Here is a 25,721-nt window from a genome sequence, read left to right on the forward strand (position 1 = left end):
AAAAGATCTTTTTCCTGTTTCAGCATAACTGTGCCCTGTGCTCAAAGCAAGGTCCATGAAGATTGGTGTGAAAGAACCCGACTGGCCTGCACAGAGCCCTGACCTCAACCCCGTCGAACACCTTTGGAATTAATAAAATCGAGATCATGAACCAGACCTTCTCGTCCAACATCTATAACCATATAGAAATATAGATATGTACAAATGTGTATAACATATATAGAGTGCGGGATATTATTTACAGTCAATTGTTATGATTTAGAACAGACATGCAGATGTTTGGCCATGTAAAACCGAGGCCATAAAGCTCCGAAATTCTTTATGCAGGACTTTACTGTCAGCCACAGAGAATCCACCATATCATACTGTCACATCGTTTGTCTGTGTTGCTCTGGGATGGGTCAAATCTCACACTGTTATATACTTTTATTTCTGACCAAAAGTGCATCAAACAGAGAATAATAGAGCCTAATGTGTTGGGGGATACTGGTTGCACAGTTTTTCACCTTAGTAGTTTTTACAGCCTGGGTTTGTAGTTATACTATCGTAAGTTAGGTTACGAAACAGAACCCCATACAGTTCTCCACGATCTCAGGAAAGAAAGTAAAAAACCCTCACTGTGGTGTTATGTTTAAGAGTATGTCTTTATTTAGGAATCATAATTGTGATTTGTGTAATGTAGTTTTTATCACTATTAGATGTGAAGCACTCGACTTGTAACTCTCTCACTTACATACGTACAAAATTAGTGCTATTAGTGCTGAACTAGTCAAAGTAGGTTATGAAAAGCACTGTATAACAGATGCAGCAGCTTCAGCTTCTCTATAACTTGCATCACCAGCTCCAGCCCCTCCTGTCCACCTGAGGGGATAAGAACGCTGCTAGCCTTGGTACCAGGATGGCTGCAATGGTTGCAGCTAATGAATTTGCACTAACCCCAGTGCAGGGGACGCTGATAGATGCACATAATGGGGTTTACCACAATGCAACAGGGTGTGAGAGGGGACACTTCCCTGGCAGTTGACATGTCGGGTCTGACCTAAGCTGAAGACCCTTTCAGACAACTGCCTCTTTTCAAACTTCTCTAAACCAGACCTAGTTATTTATGGTACACTAAGAAAATCATCATACAGCCAAATACTGCTATTTATGACCAGATTGCCCATATTTGCTACTGTACATATGAACGTAATCACTGTTCATTTGTATCTGTGTGGTTTTCAATTTGCCATTGAACAGAACAGAATGACAGATTTAACTGCATCCACTTTTATTTATTTTAGCACTTGTCACAAGGCATTTTACACAATGTAGTTAAAGGCGTGGTCAGGTCTGTGACCCTTAAAAGGCAAACAAACTTAGTTACATGCACATCCATCTAAATAAGTACTTCATGTAGCCTTAGTCCAAACGTATCAATCATTCATACGGTAATTACATTCAAAGATAAAAAATAAGGCATTTACCAGCAAAAGGAGTTATATTACTGACAAGTGCTTAAAGGTTTCAATTTTTATATGGTCATATTAGAATAATCAGAATATTACTTTTTTCCAAATGAAAAACATTGCCTTGCTTTAAGTTTAACAATCTTTGACCAACAGTTTAGACTTTCCCAAACATGCAAAAAAAACTAAATATATTAACCGTACATCCACAACACATTTTATCTTAGATCATAAGCAAGTTGTTGCCAGTAGATCATATAATTCTCCTCTTTTCTCAATGTTTCTTTTGCAAACCAAAAATGACACAACTGCACAATTTGTGGATAGCATTTGCCATTTGTGGATAGTGCTCCTCCAGGACACTAGGGGGAGATATTAATCATTGCATATTTTGTTTGTACCTAAGCAGCTGTTTTCCGAGAGTTTGCTTGTAGGGATTCTAGGTCCTTGTTGCTTTAGGGATAAACGAGCATAGGGTAGACAGATGATGACATTTGGGGAACAGGAACAGAAGGATAAAAAACAAAAAGAACAAAACAGGAGTCAGAAGAGAGGAATTACTATTAGCAGTAAAATAGTCAAAAGCAGTTTAGCCAACTCTGAAGATGTGGCCTTGAGACTCAAGGAACTGACTTGAGTCCTTCTGGAATAACAAAAATGTAGCCCTTAAGATTTTATGTAACATTTTACAGAGAAAACACACAATGTTTGATGGTAGATTGTATCATTATTGCGTCATGCTCTGACAAGGTTACTGCTCTAAACGGCACCTCATACAATCCAGTATCTGGGAATATGTCACGTGTGTTCAGTTTTGTAACAAAGCATTTTAAGGGTGCAGTCTATAGTATAAAATTCCTGCTGCTCTCTTTTGCTCACAACTTAAAATGCTCAGCTAGCAAGAGATATTTCTGTAAATTTAATCAGAAATGCCAGGTTGATAGCTAGGCTTTGTACACAATGGCAGCAAAGCCCTGCACCCAGATTGCTTTCAGGTGAACCAGGCAACCCTAACTCATCCACAACAGTTTCTTTCTGTTCTCAGTGGTCACAGCTTACCTGAGGGGGATCAAGACAATGCCAGTTACGAGATTTAGTTGTTCCACAATCCACAGCCGGCTTGGTGCATTCAGCTGTGTTTCAGAGAGAGTAAAGACAGGTCCAGTATATTATTCACTTATTCAATAATCAAAAAAATAAAAACAACACAACATACAAGCTGCTTACTTTGAGAGGAGCAATGCTGGCCCCAGAACTGTTTTTGTAGATCATGTTCATGGTCCTCTGCAGAATCACAGCTTGATTTGTGAGATGTTTCAGGTACTCTGAGCTTTCCCGGGTCTTCTCATGTACCTCTCCAACCTGGGCAAAAAAAACCCCGAACAGTCAGGAAAGCTGAGCACCCCTGAGAGCCTTGACCAAGAGGCAAACAGTGGCAACTTAGAAGTTGTGGGTATCAAAACCAACAACCCTGCAAACAAGAATCCACTGGTGTTTCCTAACCCTGGTTCTGGAGTCCAGTTCTCTCTGCCATGCCCTGTGTTCTCCCATCTGTAAAACTTATCAGCTCCTTATCAAGCCCTCCAGAACGGACATAGGTGTGTTACAGAAGAGAAAACACAGAAATCTGGTGGGCAGGGGTTGAAAACCTTAGCTACTCAGTAGGCCTTTTTAAGTGTTGACTAAGAAATCACCTGACTCCTGTAAATCATGTAACGCTCTTTCTCATGCTTCAGCGCTGAGCGGAACTCCCCTTTGCTCTCATGCACCTTCGCCAACAAGTGATGACTACAAGAATGAAGAATGAAGAAGAAGCTTTAATCAGATGTAAGCAATCTCTCATTAGCATATTTATTCACATAACGCTAGGCTAGGGCTGTCAATCATGTCCATTTGTCATAATGTTAGAATTGTGCTGGTTCATTCCTCACCTTTGTGCCACTTTAAGGGAAGTAGGCCCCTGATATTTGGTGGTCAATGCCAAGGCACTCTCCAGGAACCTCAGAGCGAGGTCACACTCCATTACACCATGCAGCACCAAACCAATCTTACTCTGAAGAGACAACAGAGCATCACAAACTGAATCAGTAATGGGTTACATTTGACAGGTAGCTACATCTGGAAAACATATTCATGTGTTAACAAATAATAGGCAGAAGCTTTGATAAACTGTGTTTACACTATATGGACTAAAGTATTGGAACAACTACACATTACACCTACAGGGACTCTTATCACATCCCATTCCATGTGGAGTTGATTGGTCCCTTGCAGCTCTAACCTCTAACAACAGGAGGCTTCATAGCTGAGTGGCTGTGGGTCCTAAACGCTTCTATTTTTTAATAATACCACTTTTTTAATACCACACAGTTGATGATGGAATATCTAGGTTCTACTCTTTAGAACCACCCATTCCTTCAACAACAGTAACAAGAACAAAAGTCTTTCAATAACAGGTCTCTCTCAACCGGGCCACCAGCTGCAGATTGCTGGTTTGGATGTTTGAAGTGTTGTGCTGATATTCCACCTCTTCAAAAAGTTGCAGACGTCTTTCATTAGCACAAGCTTGCCAAACAAGTAGAAACTGATTCATGAGAGGAAGAAAAGAGAGCTGCATAATCCTGTTTATTTATTAAATCCAATCACCCCAAAAAAATGACATCGGCTTTGAGTGGTTCAGCGGTCTAATCCTGAGTCATGCTGCTTTGCCATCAGCGACCGGAGACCTAGAAAGCACAACTGGACGTGCTGTCTCTGGGTGGATAAAAAGACGCAGACTTGCTACCATGTTCATGTTACTTACGTCCAATAAGGCCATCTCTGGGTGGTCCTCTCCACACACAAGCAGCATGAGGTAGCGGGCTCGGTACAGCAGTCGCAGCGCAGTGGCGGCCTGCCCACCCGCAAAACAGTACAGCCCAAGATGTTTCTACAAATAGAGTAAAAGGGGTAGGTTTTTCCCTGATTTGTGATTGTAAATACACACTTTCGATCCGATGACGAACACTCCAGCACTCACATATTCCTGAATGGTGTTGGGATGCTCTATCCCCAGGACTCGCTCACTGATCAGTACAGCCCTCTGCTGGTGACTCAGCGCCTAGCAAGTCAAAACACATACAAACCTAAGGATGAATTAAAAGAATAGTTCATACTATAGTTAGAAACCACAGATTTGAAGTGACGTAACATGAACTTTGCATGGTGAAAGAATAATGCAGGTTGCAAGATGCTAACTGGTAGAAACAGATTGCAAATTAGTCTTGACTGTTAACTATTCCTTTTCCATCACTGATCAGCACCAGAGAAAGGGGAAAGGGCCTGAAATCTGCATGTAGAGTCTAAAGCCTTGACCCAAATGGTAGCGTGCCACATCCACACCTCAGAGTAGTCTCCGAGGATATAGTAAATGCGGCCCAGGAGACGGAGGCAGGTGCAGACGTCCCGGTGCAGAGCCCCGTACACATTCGTAAACAGCCCCAATGCTTGGCTAATCAGCTCACAGCCTTCTTTCAGGCAACCTGAGGAGACATAATTATAATTATTATATGTTTATATGTCCATATGTGGCAGAATTATGTGCTCTCACAGACAACTCAGCCCTATTTTGCAAAATAGTATTAGCAGTGATATGAAATAAGTTATGAAATAGCAGAATATCTACATCCTAACCAGAATACTGTTGTGGAGTATTTAGCCACACACGGATCTGCCATAACAGTAATACCATCAACAAGTAAAGTGAAAAACACTGATTATCTTCATCTACTGTGGCATCTGTGAACAGTTAAAACTAATGTTCTGAGACATTTGATAAGGTCCAGATTATAATGGGTAGACGACTAGGTCAGAACATCTCCAAAACAACAGGCAAGTCATGTGGGGTGTTTCTGGTATGCATAGGTCTAAATCTACCAAACATGGTTCAAGAAAGGACAATCAATGAACCAGTGACAGGGTCATGGGCACCTGAGGCCACACCTCACAACCTATAGGACAGCTTCAGATGTCATGCCTTGAATGCTCAGATTTCTTGTGGCAGCACAAAGGGGACCTACTCAATAATAAGCAGGTGGTGTTAATGTTATGGTTGATCAGTGTGATGCACAGATTACATGACTGAATAATATATATATATATTATTCAGTCATGTAATCTGTGCATCACACTGATCATATATATTATATATTATTATTATTATTATTATTTTGGTAATTGTAAACACTTCTAATAACTAATAGAAGTCCTGCACTCACCTTGCTGAACCTTGGTCTGACCACAGTGTAGCAGATAGAGGCCATCAGTGGCCCTAGGGCTGATGTGCTTTACTATTGGAAAAATGTTGAGGACATCCTCCTCAGTGAACGCCGGCCTGTGTTTAGCATCAAAATTATACTCTTTGATAAGAATCTGAGCAGTCAGTGTGTGTGTGTGTGTTTGTATGGGGAGGGACAGACAGGGTGGGGAAGGAAGGAGGAGGGAGAAATACAGAGGGAAACAGTTATCACACTGCCATAGAGAGAATATTAAGTGTCAGCAGTCCTTGCTGGTGAGATGGATGGCAGACAGATGCTGTGTTACCTGTATGCCAGTTTTGATGGAAATCTCTCTGAGCAGAGTAATCCTCTGTAGACCACATTTATCCACAGCCTGATCCACACCCCCACTGCAACACACACACACGAAAAAGCCATTAAATTCTAGTCAATGATAAAATAACCAATAATAAATATAACAATAAATATTACATCCTATCACTAACTGAAAAAAATCAATAGCCAACAGACTAACATGTTTATAACTAAAGAACAAATGGAACTGATGAAATAGCTGAAACTCACATTCACATTCAGTTAAAGGACATCCTTATTCTTAACACATGTGAGCCTCAACACGTCCAGTACTATTAAAATATGAGGCTGCCATTTTTGTTGCTGTATGAAAGGGTTGCTCTCTCTCGGTCATTTGTCCAGTGAACAGCAAAAGGCAAGCTAAATATCTAATTTAAAGCAGCAGTATGTGACAACTGGTATTTCTTGCACCTGGGCTCACCCTACAATTGGCACAAGTTATTCATACTTTGGGACACCCTGTAAACAACATGCTTTACACATGCATTTCTGAACAAGCTAAGAGATTCAGAACCATCACTGAGAGTTCAAATAAGCATGTGGACTGAGGTGGTAATATAAGAGTAGTATTACAGGATTTAACACAAATATGACTCGTCACGCAGCAGTACACAGTTTCCGCAAGTGTTGTCCTGCCTACTCTGCCAAAGTTACATAGTGCAGTTATCAGCATACTTAGCCCAGAGTAGCAATGATAAAGACACCGTCGTCACTATTACAGGTTAGTAGAGCATGATAATCATTGGAAAACTGCAGCCTGGGAGCCCAGCGATGCAAGCAGAGCAGCATGATCCAGGGATTTGCAATTTATTAATAAGTGGGAAATGTAGTCATGAGTCACTAGTGGGCTAAGCTGGTATGAATTCAAGGGTTAAATCAGCCTCCCGCTCACTCTCACCATGGCAGGCTATAATGATAGTACTCCAGAGCCTCAGCCTGAATTGTTCTCCAGAGCTCACAGGAGGTCAGGCTGGCCCAAGCTGTCAGGGCCCCACCCACTGAGCCCCGGCTCCGCCTCCGCCGACTCCTGCGCCTGGATGCCAGTCTGTCCATCTGCTGTGTCCCTGGTGCATCAGGTGAGGAGCTGAGGAGGCAGTTGAGGAAATGGCTGACCGAGGCAGACAGGGCAGATGGCTCCACAGCCTGATAGGATAGCATAATACACAAAAGCCATAATATTGCTTTACACTCAAAACTGTTTGCAATGAATGGCAAAATGGATAAAAATACAAGAAAATACATACAAGGTTAACAAAAGTATATAAACTACACTCCTAAAAATAATGGTGCTTTAAAGGGGTTCTTTTAGCAATGCCAGCGGAACCACTTTTGGTTCCATTACGAAATGTGTGAAGAACATTTAAATTGGTAAAGTTTTGTTGTTGAACCTTTAAAAGTTCACGCTCACACTCACATCTCTATTGCAAACATGGCTCTTCATTTTTATGAAAAGGTTTGGACACTCACTAGCAGGTAAGTCTTGAACAAATGTCTTGTGCATCTGGTGATCAGCTCAGACAGAGCAATTCTCTGAAAGGAGGCAAAAGAACACATCACTCACCTTTTTGGTAAACATCAATATACATAGCACTTTTTCAAAAGTCAACTATCCTAGTAACACCCTAGCAACCATAAGATATGGAATTATCCTCTCAACCATCTAACAACCACCAAGAAACCACCTGGGATACCATAACAACTGTCATGCAACCCCATAGCAACTGCCTGGTAATGTTTTGGAAACTGCCTCACTGCAGTTTCTTCAGGTAATGCACTTTTTTCGTTTGAAGGCTAATTAGTGACATTGAGGAAAAATCAGGAACCAAAACTTTGTCATAAAGATGTCAACTACTTTATATTTATTGTATTTATGTTTCTTTTTAATTTGAGGTACTTAATGTTAATAATAACATTTTTCACAAGCTAATTACACTTTTAATTAGTGTCAATTAGTCAATTAGGATACCATTATGGAATTCCATGTCATAATAAATGGGAAAAAGGCCAAACACTCACATAAACATGATCCAGAGCTGGTTTATGAGAAGACTTCTCAATACACTCCAGTACAGTGCCCAGGTATCGGACATTGATGCCATGTTGATGTAGAGCTTCAGTCAGTGTGACACCATCCATGGGCATTGTGGTGTGATCAAGACAGCTTCTAATCTACACAACCACATTTTCAAATTCAGGAAATCACAGACAGATGTCGACATGTCTAATGCAGACATCAAATTGTAAGTACATAATAACAGAAACACCCATTCCTATTTACACTTACCATTCAAGTGCACTTTACAGGCTTACAGTGACTCACTGTGGCTCATGTGTTACTGCACAATTCATCAGCATCCCTCTATCCATCAATGGAAGAGATCCACTAAATGTTTTTGGCGGGTTGAAAATTCTTAACCTAAAACTGACAGCACTTCTGTGGCAGTTACAACTTCACCAGTACCATACACACAATCCTGTCACTACCATGTTAGTGCCACTGCTGTGCTGGTAGTGATCCAACAACCAAAACAATATCTGGTCAGTAGTTGTCCTACGGTGACCCTTTTCCAGTAATGTATGGTTTACAGAATGGCAGACTGGTTACAGCCAGTAATAGTAAACCTCTAAAGTGCATATATATATACATATATATAAATGTATATATTTGTATATACAAATATTAATATATAAATGTATATATTAATTTGTACAGGTGCATCAGAAAACATTTAATTCTGATTTAATTACAAGTACTCACAAAGGCAGGGATTTGAGTGGAAATAAGGAAGGCTGCTGCATCCTTCAAAAGCTGTTTCTGTTCCTGAATGTCCTCAGAACTTTCCTTTGGGAAGCGCACACCTTAAAACAAACACATGGGACAAATATGACTATTAAAGACCTATAATGTATTTATACCATACTCAAAAATGCACTGATTTTACATAATTTACTTCACTATGTGTTAGAACCAACTGAATATCTAAGCTGTTTATAGCTGCTTTTGATTTCAGTACATTTATGCTCCCATATGAATATTAGATCACTGTGAAGATTCTGTCCATAGTAGCTACAAACTAACCAACGCACCTGGTGAGAAAATGTCAGGGTTGAAGCGTATATCAAAGGCAGGAGGTAGAGACTCCTTGGATGAAATGTTCTGAACAGCTGTGTCTAGAGCAGCATCTCCTATAGACTGGTTGGAGATGTTCTGAGCTGCATCTGAGCTGATGTTTATTACATGAGATCCAGCAGCTTTAATGCAGTTGTCTTCTTGCTCTAAGCCTTGGGAGAATGCCACCATATACAATTGATGCCTGAAGAAAAATATAATGTAAATGTAATACAATTAAGCCTCTTTACATCCAGAAACTACTTCTCAGTCTTTTTACAATGATAATCGTACAGTGTTTACCAATTGTTGCCAGTAACTGACAGGTATGCTATTCTGAGCTATTAGAAAAACATACCAACAATTGTGCTGGTAAATTACAGTTTATTCCACCTTTTTCAATGATATGAATATCTGCATTGATCACTAATAAAACCAAGTAATAAATTAAAGTAAAATAATAATACACACTTTGAGCACATCAAGGAAATCGCTAGGTCACTTGTGTAACCTCGGCTCTCTGATTTAGGAGTGAGGTATCTCACTATGAGAAACACCCCCATGTGACGAACCATGGACTTTTATGGTTGATCATGCGGCTGTGTTCCCGTAGCGAGATACAGAACGAATGATGACAGACAATCACAGTGCAGGCTAGAAAAAGTACGTTTTTAGGACCATTTATTGTATCCTTGCAAATGTTTCATGTCATCAATCTTTCTCAGATGCCTTGTGTGTACAGCCCTCTTCTGATTCTATCAGTGGTTTCACATACACCCAGGTTTTTAGCAATGCTTTTGTTGTCTTTTCCAGCTTTATGCATCTCTACAGCACATCCTTTTTTGTAAAGAACAGATTTGTCAGTAATCAGGCTTTATGTGCTTAAATGAATTCATTTTAATTAATCTCTTATCATTAATTGAAACACCTGCCAAATTGCTATTGAAAAAAGCCTTTTCTAGCCTGCACTGTGGATGTTTATTCAATGTGCTCAATAAAAAACTGAAAGTAGTTTAGTTTGATTGTGTGTCTATAATTGTGACTTAGATAAAGATCAAACCAGATTTTGTTAGAAATCAATGCAGAAATCAAATAGGTTTTTCTTTACGTTTTTTTAACTAGTTAAATAATCCAATCTTGGCAACAAGGCAAATGATCATTAGGACCATAACTATGAGGCGAGCGGTTTACCTGTGCTTTACAAAAGCCTCAATCAGCTCTTGCCTCAGGCAGGCTAGGCGATGCCGGTGTTGTCGTGGGAAACCCAGCTGCTGACACTCAGACTTCAGCTCCTCCCCTTCCACAGGCAGGTAGTTGAGGTCTGGCGGAAATGTGAAGAGCAGGTCCAGGATGTAGTGCCGGCCATCGTTACCCACAATACCTTTGCATTCCACAGAGGAGCACAACTCAACAGCTGTGTCGTCTTTGTTGAGCACTAGGTGGTGCTGCACTCTCAGTTGCTTGCTAGGTTTGTCCAGCAGCTTCAGGAACCTTGGGAGATTCAGAGACTTTTATTTTACGTTTGAAAACGCATGTCACAGACCGACATACAAGAACTGAAAGTAGAATATTCTTAGAGTAACAAAGATTAGGATGAAAGATCCTAATTTGATATTATAGGTAGAGCTTTGATGAGTAGAGTACAGTCAAATGCATATTCAATTTTAAGTACATTTCCAGTTCAATTTTAAAGACAAAAAGGAACATTTGAAAATCAACTTCTCGAAGCTGTAGGCTGTTCTCAGACCGCCCAGATCTCCAGACCTCGACATCATTGAATGTGTTTTGAATTACTTTGAATGTACTTTTGAATGGTGGGAAGCAGAAAGTGCCAACTTACTTTTCATTAGAGACGACAGTCTTTCCGAAGTCAATGGACCCATACACTACACTCTGCTCCTGACCACGCTCTAGAATGCCCGGCACTATCGACTGGGCAGTCACGCGGTAACCTCGATAATCCACCACCACAGTACCAAGCACGTACAGGCCATCTGCATCCACCACACTGTATGCACCGACACCATTCAGATCAATGGTAGAGGCAGCATGAGCTGCAGCCTCACCACCCAGCTCCTGGTAGTGTTCTCGCACATCAAAGCCCAGGCTGAAGAAGATACTGTTCCAGATGAACATCTGATTGCGTGGATCTTCACTAGGGTTGATGGGCATCACATTACCATCAACCACTGCCATCGCACCTCGTGTTGCAGTGGTCACAAAGTCACTGTTAGCCTGAGGAGAGTCAGTGTACGATACTGGCATTGAGGACAACATTTAAACACAAGACAAACGCAACAAAGAAAGAAAGGCAAACATGTGCTAGCTTCACCTTGAAGATGGCTCTATCTCTCAACAGACGGTCAGTAAGGGTCTTTCGTGGAAGCTCTCTGGTGCTCTGAAGCTCCTCATTCCAGTCACGAATCTGTATTTAACACATTTAATTTAATATGACAACAATTAAAACTAACATTTGAATTATACATCCAGTATGTCTAAAGTATGTCTGAAGTTACTGTGGTAAAACCGTAATTAATCTAAGACCTAAGACAAGTATGTGGTGGGAGTGACACTTTCCTTAAGCGTGGACGTCAATGGTAGTGGGGAGGAGGTAGTATAACAAATCTTACAGCTTTAATTAACACACAATCCTCAAAGACCTGTAGGTTACCTGTCCAGGCACATGTTCCTCATAGCCTAGACGGGAGGAGCTGGCATCTTCAGCTCGAACACAATCCATTGCATGGTCAAGGGCTGGGGCAGTCCAGTTAAACACCTGGAAAGGAGTGGCTATCCTTTCAAAGGGGTGTGTTGATGTTCTGAAAAGCAAGGCAGTAAAATTAATAGTTTAATTAAATATTTGTGAAAACATAGAAATAAACATCAGTGTTCATAAAAGATCATATCCAGTTACCTCTTCTTCAGTAAAGCACCGAAGTTCTTCTTAAAAACTGGACTGATCTGACTAAGGAGCTCCACCAAAGAATGACTAAGCACACTGGGACTTGCTGGCTTTGGGTTAAAGCTGTAAGTAGTAGATCTAGAGAAGACAGAAGACCATCATCCATACACATATAAAACTGTAGACTCATAAAGAGGTGCAGGGCAAGATCGTACGTAATGCAATATTGATCATCTTCAGTCCTTCCCATTTCGAAATTCATTTCAGAATTGATGAGTTCTAGTTCCTGAGCATTTTTCATCTTTTCATCTAATGTACTCACTGATTGAGGAAAAAGCCCCGGGTGGATGCTGTAACACTGCAGTGCTTGTCCTCCATGGTGACCACATTTAGGTACATGAGATCACCATGCATCTTTCTGTTTCCCGGAGGAGGATTCCAACTACTCATTGCCAGAACCTTCAGGCACTCAGTGGGCTATAAACACAACCAGATCGTAATACTTCAGAAGAAACACTCAAAGCTAAGTGCAAAGAACTGAAATGACAAATGACCTATAATATGCACACAGACAAAAAACACTGCTAGTAGAAGCCTGTTTAGAGTGGGACAATAGAAGGTAGTGAGGTAATACTGTTATACTGTATTTTCCCAATAATCCTTATCCTTAAAATCCCCAATCCTACCTTCAAATTCTCTGTCTGAGGCTGCAATGGCGCCAGAAAACATTCTTTAGTTCCTGGGAGGATGTACTCAGGAGGACTGCAGTTAAACTGCTTGATCTCCTCACCTCTCTTCTTCACCTTGCTGCTCTCTGGGAAAAGGTAGACGTAAATGGAAACACTGTGAAACCAATGACCATGCCAGTAATCATGGACATACCCCCTAACAGCATGACACACATTTTAATTTAGGAAAATGAAATGAAATAAAATTCACTGTGTGTTTTAACAAGATCAATTAACCCGTATGACCCATAATTGACCTCATGCACTGCGTCGGTATTATTTAGTTATATGGTTATTAAAGTGTGAAATTAAAACATGAGCCCACATACAAACATCTGCAGTTTAAGGGTAAATGTATTCTGGTATTTTGCAAAACCCCTACATATTCTACCAAATTCTCTTCTCACCTTCCAAGTGTTGTTCAGTGAAGAACCTAAGAAAGCACAGTGAGCTGCCCTCCATGCCGTTATAGGCATCTGTAGGATCCAAACTCTTCAGCAGATCCCTGATGTGACGCAGATGGATTCGAACCTCCCGGATTGTGTATGGCTCTAAACGTTTTGCAAAAGTTAAAGGTAGTCAGTAGAGTGTCAGGTAGTTGACCAGTCAGTGGGTTTACCAACATCATGTTAGTTACCCTAGGAAAGGGACAGCCAAATCCTGACATGTATGCTATGTGGTTTAGGCTACTCTACCTCATACCTTCCACAATCTTGAGAAGTGAGCCCTCTTGCAGACCAGCAATGGACCTCAGGTGAGTAAAGTTATCAAGTGTATTTCCTTCTATCTGTAGGGAGAAGCAGGTCCGGTGGCAGGTCTCCTCGCGGTCCATCAACACTTGCTTGATTTCCTGCACCATTGCTAAAGGTGACACCTGAAAGTCAGGACATATGAAGGAGCAGCAGGTTGGACTGGAAGGGTGGTAGGAGGTTGTGGTGGAGTAATGATATAAATTGAGATGTTTCAGCAAGATCACGCTAGCTAATTTCGAAGCAGCTACACTGGAGTTTCCGTGCAGGAGGAAGCCCTTACTTGGAAGTCAGTAGGATCAGTGCCAGGAGCTTGAATCTTGATTGTGAATCCTGTATCTTCAGGGATGTCCACTTCTAGAGCAGCAGGGTCCTCTTGGTGTTCATCGACACTATACTTGTCCAGCTCTGAACTCACCATCTGGTCACCAAAGGCACCATCAGCACTCGGCCCTTAGATGAGGTGAACAGGACAAATATCAGTGAGCAACTGATTGTTGGTGATAACAGCATTATTATAGAAATCATTTATAGTTATAGGTTTTGTAGGGTTGGAACAATCTAAATCACACATTTTTCCTTTATTCTAGTGGCAGTGAGTCCTGGCAGACAGTCTGCTTCTACACTTTAGCGCTGGATCTACATGGCTAATGTAGCCTATGTGTTATAAACACTGGAATGTCACAGAATTTCACTTCTTTTAATACTTACATAGGACACCCATCTGCACTTTCCTCACAAATGCTGACTGAATAATTACCCTAGCAATAGTTTCTATACGAATTGTGATTTAGCAAATGTCCACCATGTGAGTGATACACATTACCACATTGCTTTAAAAACATCCCTCATATTGTAATTAAAAATCTGATCCAGTGAATCGGGATCAAGGCCAATCCAAGCGCAATGGAGGTTCTAAACCATTTGAATTGGGGGGCAGGCTGGGCCAGGGATTACTTTATTGTGCATTGTGGACAATAAGACACAAACGTCAATGTTCAAATATTATTATAATTATATATAATAAATAAATATAATTTAACATCATGCTGGCCTACAAAGCCAAGACTGGACCAGCCCCTCCGTACTTGATGGCAATGGTCAAAAGTCCATCTGCACTAAGAGCCCTTCGAGCTTTAAGTACGGTTTGGCTTGACCCGCCATCCCTTAAAATCCACGGAAGACAAGCGTCCAGGCTTTCTTCTGTCCTGCACCAAAGGGGTGGAACGAGCTTCCCCTGGGTGTGCGAACAGCAGAGTCGCTCGCTGTCTTCAAACACACACTGAAGTCCCACCTCTTCCGAGAGTACTATGTACTACGTAGTGTACTATGGTCTTCATATTAACTTGTGTTCAGTAGTGTCTAAGCTTAAAGATATCTTTGAAATTTTTGTCTATTGAAACTAGCTGAGGTTATTCTTGAGTAAATAGCGAATCACTTTTGGAAGTCGCTCTGGATGAGAACGTCTGCTAAATGCCGTAAATGTAATGGAATGTAACTGTAACAGTTATAATGTTAATGCTTTCAGTTATATTTTACTATACTATATTCTGTATTCTGTAGATTTTCATGTCCCTGCATATTTAATGGATTGGGTATTAGCTATTTTAATCTTGATCCGGTTCCGCATCTTTATTTTAACCATGGTGCTCATGGCGCAATCTGATGTGCTCAATTAATAGACATTACTGCCTTTCTCAGAAGGTAAATAAAAAGTTTAGAGTCTGCAGTGTGGAGCTATTTTACAGTGGATCATGATAACAATATAATATGTGAAACTATATGAAACTAGCGTGGTAACGCTCTAGTTTTACCGGCGGGAGAACCGCACCCCTTTCTTTATTTATAAACCAGCACTAAAGAGAGAGTATTCAGAACCTGGAGCAGGCTAACACTAATCATAGCACAAACAAACAAACCTGTGATATTCGTGGTGGCCAGAAACAGCTTGTCAACCACAAACAGGGTAAACCGTTCAGTCTCTTCCGTTCCTTGGTCAATAACCATGGTCATCTGTTGAGCGTTTTTCTCCTGTTGAACTTTAACCACATCTCCTCCTGTCTGGCCCAGACTCTGACCAGCCTCAGCTTCATTTTCCCCCAGCTCTTCTGGCATCTGGCTGTCTTGTTCATCTAGTCCCCTCTCACTTTGCTCTCTTGATGCAAACTCTGTTCCGTTTGCAGCTGTATGTTGGTCTGTTTGCACTAATGTCCTCCCCGCCTGCTCGACCTCCACCTTTTCTTCTTGAGAGATCTCCAGCTCAGTATTTTCAACATGCTGCTTTGCCTGTGATGAATTTGGTACAGGGTCCTCAGATAATGGATCTTGGTCCCTACATTCTCCATCTAGACCCATTAGAGTACCTGTCTCACCTGTCTCTCCTATATCCTTATCTGGCTGTGCTGTGCTCTCTGATCCATGATGTGCTTCTCTTTTTTCGGTCAGATTAGGACAGTGTTCCATTTGTGGGCTTCTCTCAAGGTCCACTGTTGCTACACCTTTGTCTGTCTGTGCTACATTTTTCTTCCAGCTCTTTCTTCGCTCTCACCTATCCCAGGCACTTTTAGCAGCACACATTCTGCTGTTTGGATCACTCCTTGCCCCAGTTGTGTGAGATTCTGGTCCCAGCGGGGCAAGTTTTGCTTTGTACCCATTGCTAGTTCAGTGGCATCTTGCTCATGCTGCTCAGTGTGAGCCCTATCCTCCCTTGCTTGAATGGCATCAAAGTCAGTCAGTGTACCATCCTTTGCAAGTCTGCTCAAAAGAGGTGTGCTGACGGTGCCAGCAGGTTGTTGCTCTGAAACAGTGTGTCGCTGGCTAGCGGTCCCTTGTGCTAACAACTGTGCTCCCTGACAGATGGAATTACTCCAATTGCTAGTTCTCTGTACATGAGTGTAGATCAGGGTCTGAGAAGAGGAATTAGCAGCATTTGCCAGCTCCGAGTGTAAAGAAGACAGTAAGGGCCATTCTTTCTCAGTGGCGCATAACTGATTCCTGTCCACAAACTGGAACTCCTGTTGACTCATGCTCATGCTTGGCATTCTCCCTCCGTCCTCTTCAACACCAAACCCTTCATGGGGCTGATCTTTTCCATCTGTTCTCTCTGCTAACACAAGCTCCAGGGGCTGGGTCAAGTCTTCCCTGTCCAGGGCAGCTCGGAGGCTGCTGCTCAGGACTATATCAGGGTAAAGGAGGTGGTCCTGGTCCAGGACAGGAGATGCCAGCATATCCGCTGACGTTCTTGAAGGAGAGGGGCTTTCCACATCACTGCTCTGCCTTGACAAGAGAGGAGAACGCTCCTCAGTTTGGCCAGGAGTATCCTTACACCAGATAAAGCGAGACACCTGGTGACAGCATTTTAGTAGATTTCCCATTTTGCAGGAAAACTATCGATCAAGCCATTGAATTCCAGCACCCCTGCCCAGCGTCTCGTTAGGGCTGTGTTCTTCCAAAACTGTGCTCAAAGGGTTCTTTCTGTTCACCAGCTGCAACGTATCCTGGAATTCGAACTAGCTGCAAGTTAGCTCATCATTGCCTTTTGATGGGTGTTTTTGATATGTAGGGAGCAGGAGCAGTTGCAGAGCAGACCAGACCAACAGCTGATGAAACCGGTCAGAAGTGTGGCACCACGTGGCTGCATGCCTTCGCATGAATAGATCACAAGTCCTAGAAGAATCCTAGAAGGCATGTTTCCATCAGGAGAGGTGAACGTGAATGAAGAATCCTCAAAGCAGCAGAAGTTTTCCTTTCATACAAAGAAAAAGACTTGCAGGAAGGTGACAACACCACACTAAAGCCAGAAAGTAGATCAGGACCACGGGTCAGTGTTCTGCTCCGTCCTGTGGTCCAGCAGAAACCTACAAAGCTGCAGGTGCCCATAAACAGTGCTATGAGAAAATGAACCAGTTCTCACCATTTCCCATCTTCTACTCACAAACCAGCAGTGCACCATCCAAGGCCTAGAGATTCCCCTTCTTCCCAGCACAGGTTATACAACCTCTGATTGTATCCTTTTCTGCCCTTCATTGTGTGCCTCTCTTGCTGTACCCCCTCCTTCTCTCTCTCTCTCTCTCTCTCTCTCTGTCTCATACACACACTTTCCCAGGGAGGAGGAGTCTGACTGGGCCCCCTATTGCTCTCTGTAGCCCACTTCTCTTCCCAGGATGAAAAAATAAAAATCCTAGCTCATTCCTCTAGCTCCACACTGAGGCAATTGGTCATCCAATGAATGAAGGGGTCACGTGACACAGACCGTCCTGGATCCAGCTCATCACGTGCGCCTGCCCTGCTCACTCACTTCGGGCATCTGTATAAATAGCCTCGCTACGTGCATCACCACTGCATTGTGCTTATCAGGCAGCGCGAGCAGGACTGGGGCAGGCAGACACACCCCTTTTCTCTGTCACCTTTAAATCGACTGCTGGCTCATGGCCGCTCCAGGCTGGTTGCTATGGCGAAATGCTGCAGTAACAGCAGAATGCTGAGGCGTTAGTTTGTCTGAGGAGGTCTGAAAAGACAGAGCAGGAAAATAAGCGTTCAGAGAGAGAGAGAGAGAGAGAGAGAGAGAGAGAGAGAGACAGAGAGAGAGAGAGACAGAGAGAGAGAGAGAGAGAGAGAGAGAGACAGAGAGAGAGAGAGAGAGAGACAGAGAGAGAGAGAGACAGAGAGAGAGAGAGAGAGAGAGAGAGAGAGAGACAGAGAGAGAGAGAGACAGAGAGAGAGAGAGAGAGAGAGAGAGAGAGAGACAGAGAGAGAGAGAGAGAGAGAGAGAGAGAGAGACAGAGAGAGAGAGAGAGAGACAGAGAGAGAGAGAGAGAGAGAGAGAGAGAGTATGTGGTCTGTGCGCGCGCTAGACGCTTGACGACGCGTAATCCATGAGCTGAGCCCTTTTTTAATGGTCAGTAGCGAAAGCGTCAACAGTCTGAGCACCTCTTCTGAGACCAAGGCGGCTGGTCAATTCAAGTGCCCGATGCTTTATGAACCGGCCACCATTACACTCTTCTTCACAGGCGCGCAGACCAGCGCTCGCTCACTCACTCCACTTCCACGTGGGCTGCTTTGGGGTGACGTCATCAATGTTGCATCTTTCAGCACGAGGGATTTTTATGCAGTGTTTACTTCGCTTGGATACAATGTAGCTGAAAAGGAGTCCAATCAATAATGGTATTTTTTTTTGTATTTTTTTTTTTTTTAAACACTTTCCCCACTTTTAGAGCATGTGTTGTGAATGCCGCCTGTATAATACACTACATTTTTCTGTAGCTTCTAAATGTCTTTTTTCTTTTATTATTTTTTTTCATAAAAACAATACTGGGGTGGGTGAGATTGAAATGTCCTACTTGGAGCTCAGAAATTATGACACCCCAGTTCAAATTTAACGCAGCATAAATGTGGCTTTGCTGTTGCACAAAAACCTTGTATCTCTAAAACGGTAACTTTACAGGAGGAGGGGAAAAAATAAAATTTAATGGAAATCAGTGTAAATAAGTTAGTGTGGCGTAAACACTACTACTACACTACTATTAGTGTGTAATAATTATATTTATAGTAATGTTTGTTTGTTTGTTTTACCCCCCCTCTAGGACACCTGTATAACACACGTAGTTTAAGGCATTCAGTAATTTTGGAGCATTCCTGTTGGACGATTTATCATGAAATCTTGACACATGTAATAAAAAAAAAAAAAACCCTCCCAGACTCAAATTATGTCAAAAACAGAAAAAGATGGCAATCTGAGGTGTATAACAGTAATGACATGCTAACAAGGCCAACTCCAAAGTGCTGATCACACAACTCAGCAGTTGAACATGCTCTGAGGAGATCATTAACTCACTAGTCATTCAGACTGACCAGTTGAACAGCATTGTGCTGGATGAAGATATGCTGACCCTCCTCTTCAACGGTCATAGTCTATTTTACTGTCTTCTTATTTATCTTATTCTACTGTGTTATGCTCCCCGTGCCCTGACCGCTCCACTCAACACTTTAAAAACCTTTTTAACAACTGCATGAATGTATGCTCAGGTCTGTTTGGTTCAGTGTGAAATGTTTATTGTTGGTTACTGTGCACTGTGAGCTACCATGTGATCAAAGATCAATTCCTTGTTTGGACAAACATACTTCATCAAAAGAGCCTGGTTTTGATTCTCTGCTGCCCAATCAGAACACCAGAAATATGACAGAAGCTTCTCAGCCATTTTAGCCCATGAATGTCCATATATGATTTTCACCCACAAATTCCTTTATGCTTTATGGACCTTATGCTTTCTGAGCTGGCCTAAGTACAAATCAGAAGATTTTTTTTAATCAATTAAACAATGTGGCAAATTTGATTGTGAATAAAAGTATGAAAATCACAAGTAATAAATAATAACCAAATGGGCACTGGTAAGTGGTATTCCAAGGTATGTCTACACACCATCTCAACACTGTAAACAAATCAAAACAAGTTTTACTACACTTTTCATAATCATTTTTGGACAGGAATTGGTGCTGTAAATAGTATATGAATAGAAATCAGGTTGCTATAGATAAGAGGCAAGGTCAAATAAAGGATGCAGCCGAGGAAAGCTGAAAATGCAGCCTTAACTTTTGAGGATTTGAAGGCCATATGAAGGAGCCTTCATAAACTAGCTCCTGCAAGGTCTCTCTCCTACCTTGGTTGCAGCCTTCACTGTGAGACATGTCTATGGTATTAGTAGACCAACATTTTTGAACGGACCGATACTGAGACTGTACAAGTGAAATATGGTGTAACTGATCAGTCTTTCAACGGCAGTGTCCTTTTAATAATCCTTAAGGTGCCTTATAATTCTGTAGTCTCTGGTGCAGTATCCTCTCTCCTTGATCGGGTCCTCAGTCCACCCAGTCGAGCATCTGACCTCTCTGTTAGCCCCCCTTCCCTCCAGCGCCCACCTAGTGATGTGCGCAGCGGGAGGTGCCTGTGTCTGAAGGGGTACAGGAAGAGGGCGGGGTCAGGCATGGGCCTTGGATCTTCTGGCCCCAGCACTCTTTCACGTGGCACACACTCCCTTGCTCGCTCTGACCTTCTCATCCTTGCTGAAGAATGGCTGCGATGTCTGGCTTCTGCTCTGACAGGTGAAGCCTGGGGAGAACTGGCAGAACAACCTGGTTCCTGCACATGGAGAACATTGCCTTTTGAGGACAGCAACTGAAATGTAGTAGTTTAGAGAAGAATGTAGCAATTTTACCCTAACACAACAGCTTCATAATCATTCTGATGGTACAATGACTTGTAATAGGGAGAATGGCATCTCTGTTTCTACTACTGGCTGGAATGCTGCTACTATTACTTTGGTCAAGTTGCACAAGACCTTTCTAGAGGGCTGCATTACAAATGTTACTCTACAGCGTCAGTCCACATGCTTCTTTTACCTCAGATGCTGGTTCTGTATCTCTCAACTTGTCAACAATAAATATATACAGCTGTCCATGAAGAGGATTTGTCATTATGGCAATGAGGTAAAAGTGAATTACACCCCCTAACTGTACGTGGAGCCCATGGGGGAAAAATAATAATAAAAAAGCTAGCATAATGCTCCTTTAAGTATGACTATAAGTACAAGTAGTAATTTAACAAATTTATTTGTTGTTGCTGAGATTAGATTTTAGTGCTTTGATGGTTCATATTTGTTTTTTTAAGTGACCTATATTTGTCCCTAGAGTAATCTCTAACCACTGTCCTGATAGCATCCTCATGCACATATGCACATCAAGTCACATGCGATGGATGCAAGTCCATCAGTGTAGTAGAAAAGCTTGTTCCGCAACTTTAAAAAGTAAAGTTAATTTAGTTGATTTATGTTAGTTAAATGTTTTTAAAATACATTTTTTGGAAGATTCAACCATTTCTGGCATGCTATTCCAAGACAGTAATATGCCAGTACGCAGTAAAATGTGAAAAACTAAGCATGTCAAAAAAGCAAAAATACATTTGACAGTATTTGACCTTTTGATCTTCACATGTGAAGTGGTCTCCAATAAGATCTGAAACTTTAGTGTTAACACAGCTCTGAAAAATTGTGCCACTTCGGCAATGTAACGTGAACACAGTGTTTGTGGGTACTTTCTCTCACCTGCATGTCCCCTTCGCCCTCCTCCTCCTCCTCCGCCTGGTGGTAGAGGCGGAAGCGTGCTGAGTGCAGCTGGAAAGCGAGCTGGGCAGCGATGTCAGTTTGTTTGCGGAGGTCGCGGCTCAGGGCGGTGATTTTGTGACTGCGCCGTTTCAGTTCTTCCAAAAAGCGCCGCTCCTCGTCCCGCAGCCTCACCTGTAGGGCCACCGCTTGTGCCCCCTTGTTCTGCAGCTTGGCCCTCAGCTCCCCCTGGGAACACTCCTGTTCAGCCAAATGCTGCTCTGTTTCTGACAACCGAGCCTGCAGCAGCTCCTCTTCAGCTGCTACGTCTGAGCACAGGAAATACAGTGTTTCAATGAGACATGGGCAAATGTTACTCCACTACAAATTGACATAGATATTAGATATAGTTCTTTGCTGCTGTATTAATGTTTAAATGTCAGATATGTCACCTTTAATAAACTGTCTGCTGAGTTTAATGGCAACAGGGTTAAGATTAAGGTTTTGGGATAAGAGGATTTACATGCAGTTTAATAGACTATGCTACATTTCCTTTAGAGTTCAGTTAATTTCAGTTTCTTTTAATAGATGTTCATGTCAATGTTAGAAAAAAGAGCATCTACAGGAGGCCCATAAAAATAAAATGTCACCAGTAGTTGTCCCTCAAACTCAAACACACACAAAAGTGTGTGTAGTAACCAGACACTTCTAAAAATGAAATCCAGGCCTACAATAATGATCCAACTGCAGTGTTTAATGATTCCACCTTTGTTCTGAATATGGCTGCCGGTGACACACTGCTCTTTCTGTTTTTCTTTTAACTTTCATTTCATTTTCTCCATCAAATCACATTCTTAATCCCTCCCAACCCTGCTCTAATCCTACCTCCTAATCATTGCAAATGTATCCACAGCTACACAAAAATGTTTACTTATGACATTAGAAACCTGTGTTTGTGCAATGTAGTTAGACCTGTAGTCATTACCTTCTCTGCTTCTTCCAGGAGACCTTTTGCTTAGCTCACAGCTCAAATCTGCACAGAGGGAGGTAGAGAGCAATTAGAGAATCTGATGGTACAGCAGGTTACTTGGTATTACAAACCAGCAAGTTCCTCTGTGTTGCTAAGCATACAGCAAGCTTTTTAAGGATGCCACTTTGTGCATGTACAATTTGAGCCTTCCCTAAATTGTAACCACTAAATGGAAGCACATATCTTAAGGAACCCAAATCATGAAAAATATGTATGGTTCTTTTGGTTCTGTCCAACAGTCAGATGGTGAAGCGGAATTTATAACTGCAGATAAGCTTTTCCACTACAGAGGACAATGGTGCTGTGCTTTACACCACTCCAGCCGACACTTGGCAATAAGCATAGTGTGATCATATGGCAAACAGCTGTGTGACAGTGCTGATGAGTTTTATTACAAGCTACATGCTTCAGCACTCCCATCCAGTAAGTTTGTGATCTACCACTTCAAAGCTCAGCTGTTGTTGCCCTTCGATAGGTCCACTTCACAATAACAGCACTTGCAGTGGACTGGGGCAGCTCTAGCAGGGCAGAAATTGGATGGAGTGTTTGAAAGGTGGCATCATGTTTCACACTGATATATATATATATATATATATATATATATATATATATATATATATATATATATATATATATATATATATATATACTGCCACTGTTTTCCTTTGGAGACTGCATGGGTTTACGCTTGATTTTATGCCTTTCGGCAATGAATCTGGCCAAAATACCTAAACCCACTAGTTAGATGGGTGTCCACATTTTGGCCATGCAGTGTGACCCTGGCAGATACACGAACCCAGTCTGAGGAAGTGTGTGACAGAAAGTGACCGACCGTCACATCGTTTCTTCAGCTGACGAATCTCCAGGCGCAGGCCAGTCAGGAGGATCTGATGCTCCTTTTGCAGGAACGCTATGTTACGCTCCACATTCTCCACCTGTTGGGCTAGGGTACCGGTATCCATGGAATCCCCACAGTTGCCCTAGATGAAGGGGCAGAAGGTCTGGACATACAGATAAACACATCGTCAACATGCAACACTAGTTGGGAATAATCTCCTTACTTTACTAGACTAATTTTTACTAGCATGTTGGTATGTCAGCTAGCTCCATGCATAGGTAATTGTTTACAACAGCCAGAATAATACATTAATAAATGATTTCTCTAAATTAGCAAATGTAACGTGCTGTGGGTATATCGTTATTAGGTGCTAGGTGAAGCCATAGTGAAGCACAAACAGGAACTGCGTAACCGCAGTCATTTGTAAACATCGCCATCTAATGTCCTCAGACCTTTTACCAAGCTTTAATGAAAATGAATTCATAAAAATGAACACCCTCCTACTTCAATATTCATCTTTAAACTCACGTCGTAGGAAATAAATGTACTATACTGGCATATATACAGGGTTCACCTCTCTAGTCTCACTGAGGAGCTGCGGTCGTTCACTGCCGGTGATGTAATCCTAAACATGTCTCCGCCGCTGTGAGAGCTGACCTCAAGTTTACCTCAGCACCAGCCTGTGCTTCCCGACATTACACAGCCGGCTCAATAAAGACAGCCAAGCGAGTCTAAACACAAGTCTTTTACCCATTTCTTTTTAACTCGTTAGAGAAGAGTGGGTCCTGCTTACGGTCCGGCTGAGCAGATGAACGGATGCCAGGCGTCTCCGGAGCAGAGCATCTCTGTCAGGGCGCTCCTCTCTCTGCCATGTTGTTCAGGATCCCAGCGGTTCAGCCGACGAGCTGAAGACACAACTCGTCCGGGACGATGTGGAGTAATCTCACGGCATATTTTCACTCTGAAGTGCAGGGGGCACTGAACGAGTTCTCCTCGGTGCCATTTTTGAACTTTTCAGAGCAAAACCGAGAAGCTCTAGCGACACTCGGCTCAGCCAAAGGAGGACCGGTGCTATTAGAGGAGGACAGATGCTGATGCGCTGAGTCGAGATTATCATTAGGTTACTTTTCCCCAGAAATCATCGTGCGGTTGTGATGTTCAGTGTTTTGGATAGGAGCACAGCGCCCCCTGGTGGCCCCCTTTTATGCTGGCTCCTCCTCTAAATCCCATGTCAACAGGCGTGGATTGCACACCCATGAGCCAGGTGCCCCATGAAAATGTATGCACACACACGAACAGATGGGTCAAAACATTTTGACCACTTGACCAAGACAGCTCCGACCCACTGAAGTTGAGCTGCTGCAGATAAAATGTATAGTCCCAGCACATCCCACAGACTGTTGATCATATTGAGAGCGTGGGAATCCGGATTCCAGGGCAACACATTGAACATCATGTCCTTCAAACCATTCCTGTACAGTGTGTGCAGTGTGGCAGGGTGCTTTTCCCAGCTGAAAGGGAACACATGGGTGTCATGTATCAAACCGACATCCACATGAATGTCCAGACTCAGGGTTTCCCAGCCTTCCTGCTGAACATTTTGCACCATTGGCTTGTCCTGAATATCCATACGATGTAACAAAAAATGAGACTATCTCTCTGTCTGAGACTATGTTTCTGTCTGTATTTCTGTCTATAGCCACATAAAACAATTTAACCCATAAGTGAATAAATCATTTAGTACATCAATCACACAGGCTAATTTTACTGGGGAGCCTCTAAAATGACATAGGGGCTTTTAATTAGGCACAAGATATATTATGTAATATATTGAGTCAGAGAGATAATATATTAAGACCACAAGATAATATATTAAGACTATAGACAATATTTTGAGGCCTTGGGATAATATATTGCATCCATTTGATAACAAATTAAGGCTGAAATATTAAGGCCAGAAGATAATATATTGAGACCACAAGATAATATATTGAGACTATGAGGCAATATATTGAAGCCTTAAGATAACATATTGAGACCATGAGATAACAAATTGAGGCAGAAATATTGAGGCCACAAGATAATATATTGAGACAATGAGATATTATATTGAGGCCTTGATATAATATGTTGAGACCCTGAGATAATATATTGAGGCCTTGAGATAATATATGAAGACCATGAGATAATATA

At 42.1% G+C, this 25,721-nt stretch overlaps 2 protein-coding genes across 3 annotated transcripts; both read right to left on the reverse strand.

Moving 5' to 3' along the window:
- Nucleotides 1-1,265: 1,265 nt before the first annotated feature.
- On the reverse strand, nt 1,266-17,916 carry cluhb (clustered mitochondria (cluA/CLU1) homolog b). The gene is given in 27 exon segments (XM_072662328.1): nt 1,266-1,901; nt 2,508-2,581; nt 2,676-2,810; nt 3,143-3,236; nt 3,380-3,501; nt 4,252-4,377; nt 4,468-4,548; nt 4,830-4,969; nt 5,705-5,858; nt 6,030-6,114; nt 6,978-7,222; nt 7,547-7,609; nt 8,096-8,248; nt 8,838-8,938; nt 9,167-9,393; nt 10,380-10,679; nt 11,029-11,423; nt 11,521-11,613; nt 11,860-12,007; nt 12,103-12,228; nt 12,413-12,567; nt 12,777-12,904; nt 13,226-13,369; nt 13,521-13,692; nt 13,851-14,020; nt 15,487-16,095; nt 16,098-17,916. Coding segments are annotated over 27 exon segments (5,136 nt in total). The 5' UTR covers nt 16,942-17,916; the 3' UTR covers nt 1,266-1,849.
- Nucleotides 17,917-19,596: 1,680 nt separating this feature from the next.
- On the reverse strand, nt 19,597-24,712 carry ccdc92bb (coiled-coil domain containing 92Bb). Of its 2 annotated transcripts, none has more exons than XM_072661912.1 (5): nt 24,322-24,712; nt 23,523-23,691; nt 22,646-22,693; nt 21,664-21,989; nt 19,597-20,702 (listed from the first exon to the last, which is right to left on the reverse strand). In XM_072661912.1, the coding sequence occupies exons 2-5, from the start codon at nt 23,650-23,652 to the stop codon at nt 20,373-20,375; spliced, it is 834 nt and encodes a 277-aa protein (XP_072518013.1). In that variant the 5' UTR covers nt 23,653-23,691; nt 24,322-24,712; the 3' UTR covers nt 19,597-20,372. The 2 variants fall into 2 exon arrangements, with proteins under 2 accessions (XP_072518013.1, XP_072518012.1); XM_072661911.1 differs by having other exon boundaries at nt 19,597-20,738.
- Nucleotides 24,713-25,721: the final 1,009 nt, after the last annotated feature.

The sequence above is a fragment of the Salminus brasiliensis genome, chromosome 18 (assembly GCF_030463535.1).
Source record: "Salminus brasiliensis chromosome 18, fSalBra1.hap2, whole genome shotgun sequence".
Classification (NCBI taxonomy): domain Eukaryota; kingdom Metazoa; phylum Chordata; class Actinopteri; order Characiformes; family Bryconidae; genus Salminus; species Salminus brasiliensis.

Coding starts and splice junctions, on each gene's coding strand:
- ccdc92bb (XM_072661911.1), bottom strand. CDS start 23,652: ATGGATACCGGTACCCTAGCCCAACAGGTGGAGAATGTGGAGCGTAAC. Junction 21,990..22,645: donor TCCTGGAAGAAGCAGAGAAG/GTAATGACTACA, acceptor TCCTGTGCTCAG/ACGTAGCAGCTGAAGAGGAG. Junction 20,739..21,663: donor AGGGCGAAGGGGACATGCAG/GTGAGAGAAAGT, acceptor ACTACATTTCAG/TTGCTGTCCTCAAAAGGCAA.